The 17288-nt window shown below is 38.9% G+C and overlaps 1 protein-coding gene, 1 long non-coding RNA gene and 1 pseudogene across 3 annotated transcripts; 1 reads left to right on the top strand and 2 right to left on the bottom strand.

Moving 5' to 3' along the window:
• Nucleotides 1–277: 277 nt before the first annotated feature.
• Nucleotides 278–2696, bottom strand: LOC148916764 (LEAF RUST 10 DISEASE-RESISTANCE LOCUS RECEPTOR-LIKE PROTEIN KINASE-like 2.1). Its single transcript, XM_089053004.1, has 4 exons — nt 1847–2696; nt 1697–1717; nt 1576–1602; nt 278–1392 (listed from the first exon to the last, which is right to left on the bottom strand). The coding sequence occupies exons 1-4, from the start codon at nt 2637–2639 to the stop codon at nt 416–418; spliced, it is 1818 nt and encodes a 605-aa protein (XP_088909130.1). The 5' UTR covers nt 2640–2696; the 3' UTR covers nt 278–415.
• A 1678-nt stretch (nt 2697–4374) lies between these two features.
• On the bottom strand, nt 4375–6832 carry LOC148916763 (rust resistance kinase Lr10-like; annotated as a pseudogene). The gene is made up of 3 exons (XR_016127237.1): nt 6083–6832; nt 5775–5801; nt 4375–5660 (listed from the first exon to the last, which is right to left on the bottom strand). The product of XR_016127237.1 is annotated as a rust resistance kinase Lr10-like (transcript).
• Nucleotides 6833–11433: 4601 nt separating this feature from the next.
• Nucleotides 11434–12011, top strand: LOC148916762 (uncharacterized). The gene is made up of 3 exons (XR_016127243.1): nt 11434–11545; nt 11722–11806; nt 11918–12011. It is a non-coding gene; the product is annotated as an uncharacterized LOC148916762 (long non-coding RNA).
• Nucleotides 12012–17288: the final 5277 nt, after the last annotated feature.

Genomic DNA, 17288 nt, shown 5'->3' with positions numbered 1-17288 from the left:
CAACAGTAACAGTACATGACTAAGACGTGAGGACACCGCGGTCAATGGTCATCAAGCAATGGGATTTCGTCGAAGCTGGAAACTTGAATGCCATCAGTTTCTCATGTCCACAAAATCATTAAATCATTGTATATTTGTTTTGCAGAAATTTCTCAGAATGTTGATTATCTGTATGTAATGTTTGGTTGTTGGTAGGTGAAGCTTGACTAGTTTAGTGATACGCATGAAAGGCAATACCTTGAATGAATGAAGTTGACAAATCAACTCTACCCTGTAGTAAATGAAGTTTACAATCCATTAAAACGTTCAGAAAATAAAAATTCCATCAACAGCAAGTGCATACTGAAGAGTGGGACACGTTACACTTCAATTTAAAGGAGGAAGGACCAAAAACTGTTGAAAACAAGTTTACAAATCATGACAGAAATATATTCATTTCCTTTGTTATTTTCATTTGTATACACCATAATGCCACTATAAGCATCTTCTTTGTTATTTTCATTTCCTCCTCAGTGGCATCTTCTATCTCTATGTCCTTTCCTTCACTGAATTGGTCATAAACCCATGAAGGAAAGTATATTTGGCTTGAATGAGCTGCAACTGCATTTAGATTCTTTCTTTTTCCTGCTATTTCCATCAACAGCATTCCGAAACTGTAGATGTCAGCTTTGTTTGACACTCCTCCTATATTTTTGTAAAACAACTCTGGAGCTATGTATCCGATGGTTCCTCTTGCTGCAGTCAAAGTTAAACTGCTCTCATCTAATGGACATAATCTTGCAAGCCCAAAGTCAGAAACCTTTGGAACAAAAGTCTCATTAAGAAGAATATTGTGAGGCTTGATATCAAAATGAAAAATTTGCATCTCACATCCTTGATGAAGATAGTCAATACCACGAGCAACTCCAAGTGAAATTTCAAATGCTTTCTTGTACTTTAAGGTTGATGGTCCTTCTTTAGAAAATATGTGTTTATCTAGAGACCCATTTGACATGAACTCGTATACAAGAGCACGCTTCGATCCCTCAACACAATAGCCAATTAGTTGCACCACATTTACATGATGAATCCTTCCAATTGTAGCAACTTCATTGATAAAATCTTGCCCATTTGTTTTGGACTTACCCAGCATCTTAATTGCTACAAGGCGGCCGCTTCGGAGCTTCCCTTTGTATACAGAACCATAACCTCCTTCACCCAATTTGTCCTTAAATCCCTTGGTCATTTTCCTGATATTTGAGTAGGAGTACCTTATTGGCATGAGGTTGTTGTGACTTTGTAAGAATTCTTCAATATTTCCATACATTGATAAGTGCCGCCTCTTGAATTTATAAATTAAAAGCGCAATCAGACACGGAGCCCCAAGTATAGCCCTAGCTCCAAGTGGTAGTCCTGTAAGGAAGTGTCGAAATGAATCATGGAAATAAGTGTTGCTGCTACAACCAGAATGTATATGTAATTGAATACTAGAGACCAATTGTTTAACACTGCATGAATTTTCTTTCCTGGAAAGAGTAATTTTTATTTGCTGAGGATAATAATTGAGATGAAAAAATAAATTGAGATGAAACTCACCAAGCAACGCAAGGAAGTAACTGAATTCTGCAAGAAACAGAGCGAATAATAATTATTAATAATAACAAATGCAGCTTAGACTGGAAGAAATTGAAAACAATATAGGATTGAGAGTCCTCACCGTATAGATATCCGATGAAGCCTGCATCATCAAAGTCAAAAGTTTTCATCAAGTTTGAACTTTAGAATCTTGACATGTTAAAAAACAGAACATGTGCCTACAGTTATGTTACCAGAAGAAAACAAATGAAGAAATCTTTGACATACTTACCACAGTATAAAGCATAGCATTCATGAGAGCAATTAACTTTGTTGGTATCACTGTCGACGTAGCATGTAAACCAGCTTTGACCTCTACGGTAACGCCACCGCATCCATGTAAGTTCAAAGCCATAGATCATCTCATTGTGGATGTCTATGTAGGAATTGTTCTTTGTAAGCTGCGACGATGTCATTAACATAAGCTCTATGCGACAAAACTCAATCAAGTCTGACGCATTTAATCGTCCAACACTAACATATGAATGCCCATTGGAATTGGAACTACTCACAGCACCAATACAAGGAGCAGTATCCACATAGAGAGGCGAATTCACCGGGGTTTCACAGGTCAGAAATATTATAGGCTTTGACAGTTCTAAAGAACTTTTGTCCCAACTTTTACCTCTCAATTGACGAGCCTGATACGGATCCTCGTAACTGAAGTTAGACGCTGACAATGAATAATAGGGAACTGAAGAGCAGTTACCCTTGTGAAGATTGGCATCCACAACTCGGATGGTGTAGTTATTATAATTGATTGCCTGCACATAGTATTTTCCAGAATACAAGTATAATACTGTAAGGTTGTTCTTCTCACAAGACAGCTCATACCTTGAGTCACCGCACTTCTCTGGATCTTGTTTTAGTCGGAAAGGGTCGCTTATGTTATGTTTGCCGCACCATGAAGGTTCACACTGTTGACGATAATCATCCTTAGCATTGCAACTCAAACAGCATAAGCTAAGAACTAAGAGGAGGGCTATGAATAATTGTGATGGAGAAGCTACTCTTCCTGCAGCCATGGGAGAGAGAGCTTCCAAACGTTGAGTATTGCTTGTGATATGTGGACTTTATATAATAGTAATACTGTGAAAAGCTGCCACAGGAGCATTGCGTGCCAGTTGGCAGAATTGATTTTCTAACTTGTAGAATACTGCAGAAGTAGTGGTTCAATTTCGTTTGGATACAGCCTTTCAGATGTGGGGACAGAATTAAAGGACATTGACCCATTTGCATGCAAATATACGTTTCTCAAAAAATAAAACCTAATCTCCCGATTTTCTACCATCAATTACAACTATCAAAAACTTTCACTCAAAGAAAATCTGAAAAATTCGAAACTTATATCTAAAATCTCCATTTTTCATGCACAGCTTTTCAGTCAGGGTTGGCCCATTGATTTTAGAGGTCTTGGGCAAAAATGAAAAATGTGGCTTGTTTTGTTTAACACTTACCTCATATTGAACAAAAATTATAATAAAAATATTCAAACTTAGGTGGTAAATAGGTTAATTTAAGTATTTTTTTTTATTTTTTTATTTTAAAAAGGCCCATTGTATGAAAGATAAAGAAAAAGATTCAAAAAAGATTCAAACTAAAGCCCAAAAAACATTAGTTTCACTAGGGGTGACATTTTAAACCGAAAAACCGCAAAAACCAACCGACAATTTACCAGAATGAAACCGCATAATCGCGGTAAACCGAACCGCATTTTGCGGTTGCTGCTGTATTTGATTTTCAAAACTTGCGGTTACCGCAAACCGCAAAGTATAGCCACACGGATAATGAAGTTGAATTTTACAAGGAAATGGAACATATGATAACTTGTAAGTAATTAGTTTATTTATACTAATGTTATTTATGCTTCTTCTTATAATAAAATGTACTACACTATGTTGTTTTATTTGTAAATAACATTGGTGCTCAAACAACACAACGGGGTTCTTCAAATCCACTCACCACCAACACTTGAGTTTGTAACTTTAGTTTGTAACATTGGTGCATTGCATTTTCCTTTTAGTTTGTAACTTTAATTAACTTTGAATTGAATTTTTCTTTTTTGTTGTAACTTTAATTCATTTTGTTTTACATTTTCCTTTTGGTTTATAACTTTAAAGGATTTGGAATTGGAATGCTTGAGAAGTTTAACTTTAATTGGAATGCTTGGAATTGTAACTTTAATTTTCTTAGGTTGTGAATGCTTGAGAAGTTGATGAGATTGTGAATTTATATATGTTTGAGAAATTGAGGTTGTGTATTTATTTATTTAGGTTGTGAATTTATATTTTTGTGAATGCTTGAGAACTCGCGGTTTTAAACCGCAAAACGCGGTCGGTTTGCGGTTTCAAAATCACCAAACCGCAAATAGTCGGTCGGTTTGCGGTTTGAATAAAAATTTGTGGTTACCGAACCGCAACCACCCCTAAGTTTCACACATAAAAAGGCTTTTTTGGTTAATATACTTATTGGACTGGAAGTGTGTAAGAGGCCCCATTTTTTTGGGGCCTTGTGCCATCGCCTTAACCTGCACCGGAAAGGCTATAATGAGGGCTTAAAGTGAGGAGGTTATTTGAGGAGGTCAAATCTCACCATCAACAAATGTAAAGAAATCATGTGACTTAAATATTTTAAATGTTTTGACGGTCGGATCGGTCTCCTCAAATAACCTCCTCACTTTAACTCCTCATTGCCCAACCTGCACACCCTGTGGGCCAAACCTGATTTCAGTCATCAAAATCTGTACAATTCAGTAAAAAATTTGACAAAATAAAAGAAAAATAAAAATAGATGACCAACGAAGAAGAACAATTAGGCAGTACAGACTACACTACTTTTCATTATCTAACACTACTTTCTCATCAGTTCATTCCCCGACGCCTAGTTTATTTGATATTAATCACAAGTTACAAAAACAATTGCACTTCTGACTAATCATTCTAACTTCGTCAATCTAATTCGGATATTACAGGTAACTCTTGGCGGGGGCGTTTTGCAGGCATTGTAACACTGTCTCTTGCTGAAGCAGTCGATGAGAAAGGATTAGGAGGCATTCTTACATTGTCTTCTCCTTCCAACATTTGAACTACAGCTTTCATGGAAGGACGATCTACCGGGTACCACTGGATGCACCATAGCCCCACAATTGCGAGTTTCTTTGCGATTTTAGCATCAGTCTCTTGCTCAACGTGGATGCGGATGTCTTCTCCTTGATCTAGAAGATTATAGATCCATTCAGGGAAATAAACTTGGCTGCTGTTCGCGTCTGTGACCTGAACATTTTTCCTGCCTCCAACCATTTCAAGTAACAACATTCCAAAACTGTACACATCTGACTTGTAGGACACGTTACCGAAGTTCCTAGAGAAGACTTCAGGTGCGATGTAACCCATGGTGCCCCTAGCAGTTGTCAAGGAAACTGCACTTTGATCGTTGGCGCACAACTTGGAAAGACCAAAATCAGAGATTTTTGGATTGAAGTTTTCATCCAAAAGAACATTGTGAGGTTTGATATCAAAATGAAGGATTCGTTGGTCACATCCGTTGTGAAGGTACTCAATTCCTTTGGCTACGCTGAGAGCAATATATTGCAGCTTCTCCCAACCAAGGAAATGGTTGTTGCTGTCTGCTGATGTTATAAAATTCTGCAGTGAACCGTTTGGTGCAAATTCATAAACCAAAGCTCGTCTAAATCCATCAGCACAATAGCCAACTAATCGAACCACGTTGACGTAGTGGATTCGACCCAATGTTCCCACTTCATTGATAAACTCTTCCCCATTTCCTTTGGAATTGTTGAGGATCTTTACAGCAACAAAGATCTCATTGGAAAGCTTTCCTTTGTACACTGTTCCAAAGGTCCCCTGTCCCAGCTTGTCTCTACGTATTGGTGATCCTCTTTATATCAGCATAAGAGTACCTTGTGGGCTTGAGAGCTCTGTAATTTTCCAAAAATTCTTCAATCATGGTTTGTTTTCTGTCAAAAGTGTACAACCGATGGAGAGAAACAAGTGCCACCACAAATAAAAATGAACCCAGGATCACACCTACAGATTGTATATTCCGTCAAGAACCTCTATCTTTATAGAGAAAAAGAGATTTTGGAAAAAAAAGAAAAAAGAAAAAAAGAAAACAGAGGACAAAGGGCATGCATGGCTCACCTATAACCACTAGCTTTGTTGAGGCACCTGTAAAAGATTTAATGCCATTAGATTCTCATGTCCCCAAAATCGTTCAATCATTATTGTATTTTATTTTGCAGAAAAATCATATTCTTGGTTATCTTTATGTTATATGATGCATTACAGTCTATATGCCAGAAATTTCGTTCTTCTTTCTTTATTTTTTTGCATTTCCTATCTAATTCATGGTAGCTAATGCAACATAAGATATTTAATTGCATAAATTCTTGATGGGGAGCAAAGGGGTGATGCCTGACTAGTATAGTGATATGGATGAAAGACTATACCTTGTTTGCCCACTTTGAAGCACTCCGTTTCTGATTCAGTGTCATTGTTGTTCTTCAATTTACATTTTCCACCTTTCCTCTCACAATGTTTACATTCTGGTTTGAACCATTCCAAACGAAGAACATGTTCTGACTCGAATAATATATCAAGTGGAACAGGTGGAAGGTTATACAGTTTGGTACAAGACGAAATGGGAACTTCGTCGATGGACAAAGATGAATCTATAGCCAACATTTGGTGGCTAGTCCCACTAAGGCAGGGAATTTGATAATATAAATCTCTATCTGCTGGTGAACAATTGAATAAAGTATAGTCATATTGGTACCCACCCCCTTTGAATTGGAAAGCAGAGGCAGACAGATTAAGTTTGTGTAGCTGCCTGAGAACACAACCATCTGGATCAGCCACTTGAATTACCTGAGATTTGTAGTTGATATGAGTGACGGTGAACTTCACTGAAATTGGCAGCTCAAGCACCGTATTGTTGCTTCCATTGCAGGATAAATCAAATCCGGGGTAGCCACAGTGATCAGGAGCGTCTTTGAGTCGAAAAGGGAATTTGATAGGTGGACCGGAGTCTCCACAGCGTAATTCTTCTGAGCACTCATTTTGGCACGCTCCAATATTAACTTTGAAGCCTACCATGAACAACAGGATGAAGAAAGAAATTTTCATCTCTGAGGAAATACTCAACTTTTCTCTGCACCTTGAACATCTAATCATACTCCCAATCAGTTTTTTTTATACATCTTTTTGAAAGCCGCAGAATTGATATAAACCTTATCCTCCTAATAATGACTTTTCTTTTTCCACCGGCAACATTATTCCACAAGTTAAGACAAATAAAATCTCATTTCCGTGTTGACAAATCAACTCTACCCTGTGGAAAATGAAGTTAACAATACATGGCCACTCTTAAGTCACTGTGTTCACTTATTACTAAGTTTTCTGCACATCTAGTACATGTATGTCCTAAACTTCATAGCTTAAAAGATCGGAGTTAGTACATGGGGAAAGTCAATTGATATCAGAAAGGCCTTAACAATTCCAGCAAATTACATGTAGAGAGTGGGGAGTAATGAGACAAAGACTAGGGAATGGAATTGTAACACAGCAACACCAAGTGACTATGGTTGGTATTAATTAGGACCAACGAAAGCATGTGTACACACTCATGTATTAACAGTGGTGTAGCTCCATCTGATTCAGACTTAGGATACCTTCATTATTCTTGCACCTTCAGAAGCATGTTACACTTCCATTATCTTCGATCACCTGCTCTCACAGTTTAAACACATAGAAATTATATATATACAAAAGCTCAATCCAACTAAACACTGTTCCTAAGCACAGTATAATGACGGAAATGCCCCTCATTTTGCTATTGTTTTTGTTTTGTTTTTCTTCATAACAAAGAATTGACGAAACTGCCTCAATCAACATCTTCTTCTGCTCTTTTGCCCCTTTCGCCTCAGTAGAAGGCGCCCATTTTCAGTCCATTTCGAACCAGCTGGTTGGGGGCAGCTATGGAAGATTTGCATTCATTGTTGGGAAATAAGCTGGTATAATCACAAATCAGAAATAGTGTGCTCAAATAATCAGGCTACAAATTGTATTCTAATATAATCACTTGGGGACGTGAAATGACCGAAGTGCCCTCCATATAAAAACATATCTATTGGGGAGTTATTGGCCATGGATTGGCGACCTAACACTCCCTTAAACGATTTCTCAGTTCCCTCTCTTTTCATGTCTTGAATCGAAGTCTTTCTCTTCTCCTCTGCTTCCTTCAGGGCCTCAAAAAACCCTAAACTCGGTTTCGGTTGCCCGCACTTAGTTCACATACTTCCTCCTCCCGCTCAACTCGTGAGACAAAAATCGTGATTTTTTGTAGGTGTTGCTCGGATTTCCAATTCGGTTCTGTGCACAAAACGAGTGATTTAAGGTTGGTTATGTATTTGTTATTGACTAGTTTGTGCATTTGTATGGTTTTCATTTGAGAAGGATAATTTCAGTAACCTGTGACTGATGTTGTGAAGTTTAGTAATTACAGAGATTGCAATAATAATGTATTTTAACTGTGAATTATTTCATGCTTGGATGAAACTTGTATTGGTGTATTGATTTTGCTCTGTGGACGATGAAGTGCCTTAAGTTGGTATTTGTCATCTGGGATTGGTTCGTTTGTGATGCGTGTTTTCACTTCCATTTGATGATGCATAATTAGTGTGGGAATTTATTCTGGTGGCAATGGCTATTCCATTATAACACAGGTTTACCTCAGTAGGCCCTAAATTAGCTGTTGAGTAATAATGCATGAGTAAATTTGTTGGTATCATTGCTGTTTCAGCACCTAGTAGCATAGTTTTGCACCCTTCCAGTCTTAATGGTTAATTATGTGAATTTGAAATACTAATGTAAGTTGGCGTGGGATGTTTCTTTTCCCTGTGCTATAAAACCTGCTAAATTTTGTTCTTAGTCCTTGCTTGCAGCTTGTCATATATGTCTGAAAATGGTATTTTCTTGGGCTTTAGTATCTGTTTAGAAATTTCATGTTCATCCAGCTATGTTTAGCAGTTGCAGCTGCAGTAACATTTTGACGTGTCTAGTTTGTACACAGAGTCCATAACTGCCAATACTGATGTTCCATGAGTAGACATGTATATGACTATGGTAATGAGTAGATTTTAGTACGCATTGATGCATTTGGAGTAATTGTTGTAGCCATTTCGCCAAAACCCTGTATGAAGTGGATCCGTGGTTCATGAACTTGTTTTCACACTTGGGTGGTATTTGGTTTTTGGATGGAATTGAATATAGATTTTGTAGAAGGGAATGTAGATAACAGCAGAGTGTGGAGAGAGTTGGAGAGTAGAAAAGAGGCTTCAAAACAATTCTGGTTTTGTCATATGTATATACATATATTAAATGACTTGAAAGTATTAGTTTGAGTAATGTACGTATGAAATATGGGTAACCAATGATCCATATGTATGATGTTGTTGTGCAAGGAACTCTAGAATGGCTTGTAAAGCAAAGCTTATGATTCCTGAGGATGAGAAGTACGAAGGAAAGCCATTTGCCCTTTCACACGCAAGGACCGCCATTACAACAATAAAGGCGAAGTTCAATACGCAGCAGTTACAGAGGTTCGAGGGGAGTTGTTTTGGTCATCTATTACTGATAGAGGACCTGAAGTGGAATTCACAAGTTGTCCACGGGCTGTTGATGAGGAAAGCTGATCCTAAGACAGTTACACAGGTGAACGGATAAAATTCATTGTGGGTAATAAGTTGATACAATTCACAGCCCAACACTTTTGCCTCATCACGGGCCTAAGGTTCGGAAAGCTCCCTTTCATTCCAAGGCGACAAATGAAAACTCGCCTTGAAGCTAAATACTTCAAGTAGCAATAAACCTCCCACCCTTTTGGACCTACACACTGCCTTCATTGAGTGCACAGATGATGACGATGCGTTAAAGCTTGGAATGGTCTATTTTGCCATTTTTGTGCTATTGGGTACTGAAAAGCATGTGCTTATTGACATGCGCTATTTGAAGTTGGCCGAAGACTTAGAAGAGTTTGACAAGTATCCATGGGGTGCCGTGTCATATGCGATGACAAATGCTTCACTTTTGAGGGCAGTTTCTCCTGATTACCAACGAGTGAAGGTGCCCCAAAACAGAAAAAAGCCCAACAAACGTGGGAAGAAGAGAGCGCAGACAAGAATGGAATGCAGTAGAGCCAGAGAGTACATCATAAGGGGGTTTGGCTTCGCTCTTCAGGTGAACACATATCCAACAATGTTTTAGTTCATTTAAATACATGTACAGATTTTGATGTTTGATTGTTGTCAACAGATTTGGGCTTTTGAAGTCTTCCCAGCATTGGAAGCATTGCATTTCACGGTCCATGAAGACAATAGGCACATCCCTCGAATATTACATTGGAGGAGCAACACGGTGGCCCGTTTTCGGGAGGTTATGAGTCAAGTTTATGAAAACTTTGAGGTTAGTTCAGTTTGTATTACTCAGGTTATGATTAGGAACAAGTAAAAAGTTCACTGATTGATTAGATGTGTTTGAAATCGAGGTTGATGTGCAACTTCTCCGGCCGACTGATATTGAGAAGCAACAACCTTACTGGAGTTGGGGTGATGATGAGAACAATGAAGAAATTGTTCAATTGTTTGGGGATGAGGGCGAAGACAAAACCAGCACTTCTAGTGAAGAAAAAGAGGCGGATGTTGAGGAAACAACTACCCTTCCCTCCTCTTCTAAGGTGAGCATGACCTTTTTCCAATGTTGTGAACATGTAGAGAATACGATACGAAAGAAGTGGAAATAGTTTTCTTAGCTTTTGTAAGATTTCTAACTGTTGCATTATAACTTTATGCAGGGCAAAGGGTCTTTTAATGACTTTGGCAGGTTGAAGCATCAATTAGAAAGCACTAAGGATGAGTTAGCAAAGCTACGTAGTTCAAATCGGGGCCTTAGGAACAGAGTTCGTGACTTGGAAGCTATTGTAGACAAGAACTGTTTGAAGCATGAGAAGGAGTGTGACAGAAATAAAAAGGCTATTGGGGATTTGACCCTAACAATTGCTTCAGTGGAACATTATTTTAAATTGGAGATGGAGGAGTTAAAAAAATTATATGGTGGACAAGGGCATGAGGAAGTGTGGACTGCTCAGATGAATGAAGGAGGGCAGAATGAAATGTCACCCTTGAATGAACTTACTACTCCGACAACAGCAGGGCCTAAAATGGACGCACAAGTTGCAGGTGATGGAGTGGAAGCCTTCCCACCATGCATACAGAATGGGCTGAAATGGAAGCAACAGCCTATGGTGGAGTGGAAGGGAAAGGGAAGCGAAGTCCTGCTGATGGAGTGGAAGCTTTGTAGCCATGCATATACAAGGCTAAAGGGAAGCCAAGTCCTCGCTGATATTGTGGAAGGCTTCCAATGATGGAAGTCGGCTGAAATTGACACTTCAGTTTGTAACAAACAAGTGCACCAACAACCTCACAAGGTTCCTACTTCGGAAGATGTGAAGGTTCCTAGTCTTGAAGAACCCCTCATTCCTAGTCCGGAAGATAGGGAAGGGTACAGAGTTATTTGTAAAACAATGTTAACTTTGTTAGAGGATTGGAATAAGAAAGAAATTCAGGGGGTGGGACGGAAGGCGAGGCCTCCCATGGAAACTAGTGTAAATCTGGTTGGTGATGAAGGGGACAAGGAGGCTAATGCCACGGTTCGAAACCAGATGCGGAAGGCAAAGGATGCAGACTGCGGCCCGCGAAAACATTGTTGAGTCCATTCACCGATCCTCCAGAAAAAGAGGCCGACTCTGGTTTTCATGCACAGACACCTGAGGCCCGTTTTGATCCAACACAACCCGTGGCCATGGACGATGTGAAGGCTATGATACAAGTTTGCAAGGCTTGGAAAAGTGACATCAGGTTAGGAATTGTAACTTGGCAAAACCAATATACATGTTTTTTGATGTATGCAGTCATGTACAATAACAATATCTACGTAGCTAATTGTTCGTGTGTGTGTCATTGTCATATTATGCAAGGTGTCCATTAGTTTTTTTTATGGTTGAATTTACCTTTGCAAGTTTATTTTTTTGTAGTGCGGAGCTGGAGCTCGAACCATTTGTAGTTGGGGCAGATTTTTTTTACAAACTTGTAGATGAAACTGCATGGATGAGCTCGAGGGTAATACTTTTGAATCGTGCTTTATGTCGAAAAATTTCTGAATTGATCAGTTTGAGTATGTGGCCATTATTTTTTTAATATTGAGGTCGTTGTTGTGTTGTGAAATGTCAGCACCTTGACATGGCCATGTTTCTAATACGCAAAAGACAACTCTCTCATCCTCAAGTATTTGGAATGGAGTGGACAACTGCCGAGTTTTGTCTGCAGGTATTATTGTATTCATATTATGTGTCATTCAATTTGTTACATTGGTAGGAGTAATGTTGTTGGCTGTGTTTGCTGCATTGGATCATGTTCATGTAACGTGTCTTTCACACTTGTTTGCAGCAATTTTTACAGCCATTTACACCGCCAAGTGCGAAACGAGTTACGAGGAAACAAATTGCTTCAATGATGTTGACCCTCCCCTAACTACCTCAGAAATATACACCACTTTGTCTGGGGTTCATGGCAACATGGGTATGCACAAGCATGGACGAAAGTCCGCAAGGTCTATCTCCCGTATAATGTTCGACAGTCCCATTGGGTGGTGTAGAAATTGACTTTGTCGACATATCGCCACCGCTCTACGACTCAGATATCGTTTTTACCTCCAACACAATGCTTGTCCGACATATGGAGCCTATTACCCAGACGCTTGCAAAGGTGTTGTATGACATGAGGTTTTATGAGAAATCGGAGGTTGAAGCGGTGAAGAAAAAGGGGATTGACATGCCAACGTTTAACCCATTCACAATTTGCAGAATTTCCGATGTTCCTCAAAGCAAAGTGATGGGTAAGTGTGTTCATTTAAAGCACTTTGTGCATGTTGTCGTATGTGCACTTCTAACTTCTCGGGTGGACAGACTCATGTGGCATTATGACCACAAATTTATTGAGTATCTCAGTGCTGGCATTTCTTTTAATACCATTGACCCAGCCAAGTTTGGCTACTACCGATTGAAGCTTGCAATCGGGGCTCTCGTGGAGAGGCCTATGTATGAGGTAAAGTCCATATCTGACTCATATGAATTCACTGTTAAGGACTGCCTCAGAATTGCCTAGTTATTTACCTACTTTGAATTATGTCGTACGACAGAGTTGTGCTTTCAGTCTTCATTTCACAACTTACAGTATGTTGGCATATTTTCCAAGTTTTATGAATGCGAATGGCGACTATTGTTAATCAAAGTTTAGGGTATTGGGGATTTCAACACCGTAGATGGTAATGTACATGTTTTGCAACTGGCATCTGATTTAAGTATGGCATATGTTCTGAACTCTGACTGTGTATCATCCAAAACTTGTATCATGTTGTTTATGAAATCTCAATAGAATTACTTCTTAAAATTGCTCCAATTATTAAGACGTTCAAGTTTCCCTTTCTATGAATGCTAACTCTCGGCACATTTGGCCTTCTTATGCAGGTGGTCCTTTCAGGTTCATACCCATATTGACAAAGCACAGATTCTGTACATGCATGTCACGTGAAGTTGCAGGCTGTTTCGCTGCTTTGTCAATCCAAAATGAATGCGATGTTTTGCCTTACATGGCACCATTTTTGACTTTGTGTACAGATGGCCACAAAGGGCGCTGATTTTGTACTATGTTGCAGGGTGTTAATTTGTGTAACGTAATTCGCCAGTACTTGTATTCCATAGTAGAAGGGCTGTACTCACGTTTCCTTTCTGACAATGCGGTTATTGACCTTCAGTACTTGACATGTTTTGTACAGGCATATAACAAAATATCCTTCATTTGGCCGAAGTTGCAGCCATATCAATTTCTTTTCCCCCACCCACATTGTAGCCGTTTTGTTTTGTGTGGTTCGGTGTAATACTTACTTTCGTATATTAATTATTTTCATCCAATCTGGACAGAAATGTTTGGGGTAGTTAGTCGAAACAATATCCCTAACCCTCACTGGGGCATTTACAAAGCATTATACGATTTGATCAGGACATTTGATCAATGATTTGATCAGGGAATTTGTCAGCAAATTGGATGACTCACAATTTGATGAATTTGGGAGTGGCTTATGTTAAAACCAAGAAATCTAACATTGGTTTCAAACAACTGTTTGGGCTAAAATTGACACACCAGTGAAAATTAGGCCCTGAATAAAGCCAAAAAATCAAAGAAAGATGGAAGCCTAAAATCGAAGAGACCAGCCTGTAATGTAACCTTCCATCTCGACAGAAATGGAGTTCCAACTGTATCTTCATCTCTCTAGCATGAGTATTTATTGTTATAGTTTTGTAAAAGGCAGTTCGCCTAAAAACAGTTTAAATTCCATCAACCATTCTCAGAACAACCTCTTTATACTGAGATAAATTGTTAAAGTCCTCACCAGTCTGAGGCAAGAAAAGAACTTACTTGGGAGATATTCCTCACCCAAATTCACCTATTTTTCTTCTCCGGTCGCACCAAATCGTGCCCAGCTGCCTATTCATCACACCCGGCCGATATTCATCACACCCGCCGCAGCCATCACACCCGCCGCAATCTTCCAGTCGCCGGCCACGAACTTCCACCCGCCTGCCACGAAATTCCACCGCCTGGCCACGAACTTCCAATTCTACCCGCCACGAACTTCCACCCTGCCCGCTACGAACTTCCATTCTGCCCGCCACTTAACGCCCAATTCCGCCGTCTCGAACTTCCAATGCCGCCCCTACGAACTTCCAATTCTGCCCGTGCCCCACGAACAACCCATATGCACTAGCCCAGCCGCAATTCTTCTCGTGCCAATCCAATATCCCGTGCCCGGATTAGGTTTCCACCACCCCCAAACAATTTGTTCTTCAAATGTTCGAATTTATTTTATTTTAAACTTAACTTAATCTGGAAGAGATTTCAACTATCGAGCTTTGTTTTGAATTATACTAACTGTTTTTGCAACAATATTATTGCCAAGGATTCTGCAGTTAGGTAACTCAAGCTTAGTTCAAAAAATCAAATTTGAGTCTTTCTCCTACATAAATAGAACTAACACCATCATGTTCAACCTAGAGCGGATATACTAAACCTATAAAGGGTAATCCTAATATTACTTCATCGGTGATGTTTTTTACTAAAACAAAGGCAGTATTAAAACAGATTTTATTTTCAAGTTTAGCTTTTGGAATCTCATAATTCAACTGTAAGGCTTTTCCCGACGCAGTACTTAAAGACTGTGGATTTCTTATAATACTTTGTCGGGAATAGGCCTTCGTCAATACAGTTAAGGTCGCCTCCTGAATCAAAAAGTGCGACTCTGTGAAACGTATAAATGTGGACAACTCTTTTCACTGTACAATACCACTTTCTAAACTTCACTTGTTTTACTAATTTGAAGGGCTTGCTCTCATTAATTTCATGCGTCATCTTCAAAATTGGTTGGACTTTCATATTGACTATTAGACGCAGACTCATCCTTTGCTAGACGAGTTATGAAATTCTGTTTTATTTCATAATTCTTAGTTTCAACTGTATGACTCATTTGCTTGAACTCAATGATTTCCCTGTTGACTATTTTTATCTCAGATTGTAGGTGTTGAAGGGTGACTTCTTTTCTCTTCCTAGCCTTTTCTACTGTTGTATTTAGACTTATTTCATTAGGGATAGTTGATGGAGTAGGACTTTCTTGGCTAATGCGTTTTCTTGGTTTCTTTAGGTACTCCGATTTGAGCTCAGGATTTGATACGTTACTTATTAATTCTATGAATAACTCTTCTTGCTCTTCTTGCTTAGTAAGGACTCTAAGTGATTTTGAATTACAACAGTTATCTTGCCAACAAAATTGGACTCCAGCTGAACTAGACTGGGAATCAGAGGACTGGTAGGGTTCTGACTGGAATTGTTTACTACTGTTTCTATCTCACTTGTTTCAGAGGAGGTAGAAAGGGATCTTATAGGGGCACAAGGAGCTTATTTTTTTATCAAACATACCACTATTTAACTTTATCAAATGGAAACATTTAAATTTTTATGAATTTGATTTTTGATTGTCATTACATGTTTATTGATGGTGACTTGTAGTTATAAAAAAATTGTTTATGACATTAAGTTATGGCAAATTGTATTTATAGTATTTTCGTATTAAATTATGTGAGGCCCCAATTTAAGTTTCGCACAGGCCCTCACAAAGTCGGGACGGCCCTGACTGAGGGCCTAATCGAATTGGAATGTTATTCGAACCCTTATTTTGGAATCCACATACGGTATGGTATACACTTGGAAATAGAGTACATGTTAATTCTTCGTATGTATATTGGTTTTTTACTGACGTATTGGTGTTATTGTGCAACTTATTTGGTTGCTATTGCCTCTTTATTGAGTTTGTAATGCTCTTTATTGGTTTTCTAATGCTCTTTATTGCACGTATATTGGCATTGCAATGTAACCTGTGCATTATTTTCGGTTGGTACTGCTATTCAAAATTGTTTGTTTTATACTGTCTTCAGTATTGGTTTTGCAATGTCATTTGACAAGTGTACAAAGTTGAACTATGTGGAAGGTAATTACGTTATAATTTGGATATGAAATGAATGCATCCACATGACATCAACTGCTGTTTTAAAACTTCCAGCATACTTAATATAAAGAAGGCAACAGAACAAGTGAATACGAAGGCCTCCTCAAAGTGGCAGAATACAAAATAAAATAACATCCCACCGTGAACTTATAGAAAACAACATATTAAACAAACAAAACAACACAAAAGATGACCACAAACTTACTAAATACAATGTTAACAAAGATGGCACCTGAAGATTACATTATACATATGAAAAAAAGAGGCCCCCTCAAACTTACCTAATACAAAATAAATACATAAACAGGGCACCTCAGCCGCACATAATTAAAAAAGAGGCCAAGTCATACTTCCATTCCACTGTACAAAGTTTGTCCTAAACCGTTGACATGGTCATATTACAAGTCATACCTTCCGTCTGTGGATACATTTTGAGTTGCATACCCTTCACATGCGCGACCGCGACCCATTAAATTCATGACCCCTCCCACAGTGATGTCCCACTTTCCTTCTGCATCCACAATTTTTGCAAACTTCCTAAATAGTTCGAAACTAGATTGCAGTTGTTTTTGCTTCAGCTCAACCATTTCAGATTCCTTGAATACAAGAACTGCAGCAGGGGCATTTTCAATTTTAGCTCTGACAGCCTTTATATGTAGGAGATGCATCCGGGCTTCATAACGCGCCCGAATTGTGCAGTTTTTTATGATACCCCACCTAGCTTGGCCCTCTTTAATTTTTAACACTATGTCAGCATGGAGATTTTTCCAGAACATGGTATTGGTTCGACATTGCTGCAGCCCTGACCTCTGTCTTCAAGGTGATTTGGCAGTGTGTCATTGTCCCCTCCTTCAGAATGGCAAGGGTTGGGCTTGGTGTGGGTTTCGGGTCCATCGGTGTTGGGTATTTATCATGGTTGGTGTAGGCATTAGTTTGCCCAAACTGGAAGTCATTGTGATATTGTTGAAATTGTTGCGCAAGCAGGGC

Source organism: Prunus mume, linkage group LG5 (genome assembly GCF_029339155.1).
Source record: "Prunus mume cultivar Tortuosa linkage group LG5, ASM2933915v1, whole genome shotgun sequence".
NCBI classification, from domain to species: domain Eukaryota; kingdom Viridiplantae; phylum Streptophyta; class Magnoliopsida; order Rosales; family Rosaceae; genus Prunus; species Prunus mume.
The sequence above is the reverse complement of the archived record's forward strand: the minus strand, read 5'-3'. Positions and strand labels throughout refer to the sequence as shown.

What these genes read in the sequence shown, in the direction of transcription:
- LOC148916764 (XM_089053004.1), bottom strand. Translation starts at nt 2,639, where the DNA reads ATGGCTGCAGGAAGAGTAGCTTCTCCATCACAATTATTCATAGCCCTC. An exon ending in CTTCATCGGATATCTATACG is followed by an intron (nt 1,603 to 1,696) that starts GTGAGGACTCTC and finishes TGTTTCTTGCAG; the next exon opens with AATTCAGTTACTTCCTTGCG. An exon ending in TTACTTCCTTGCGTTGCTTG is followed by an intron (nt 1,393 to 1,575) that starts GTGAGTTTCATC and finishes ACTTCCTTACAG; the next exon opens with GACTACCACTTGGAGCTAGG.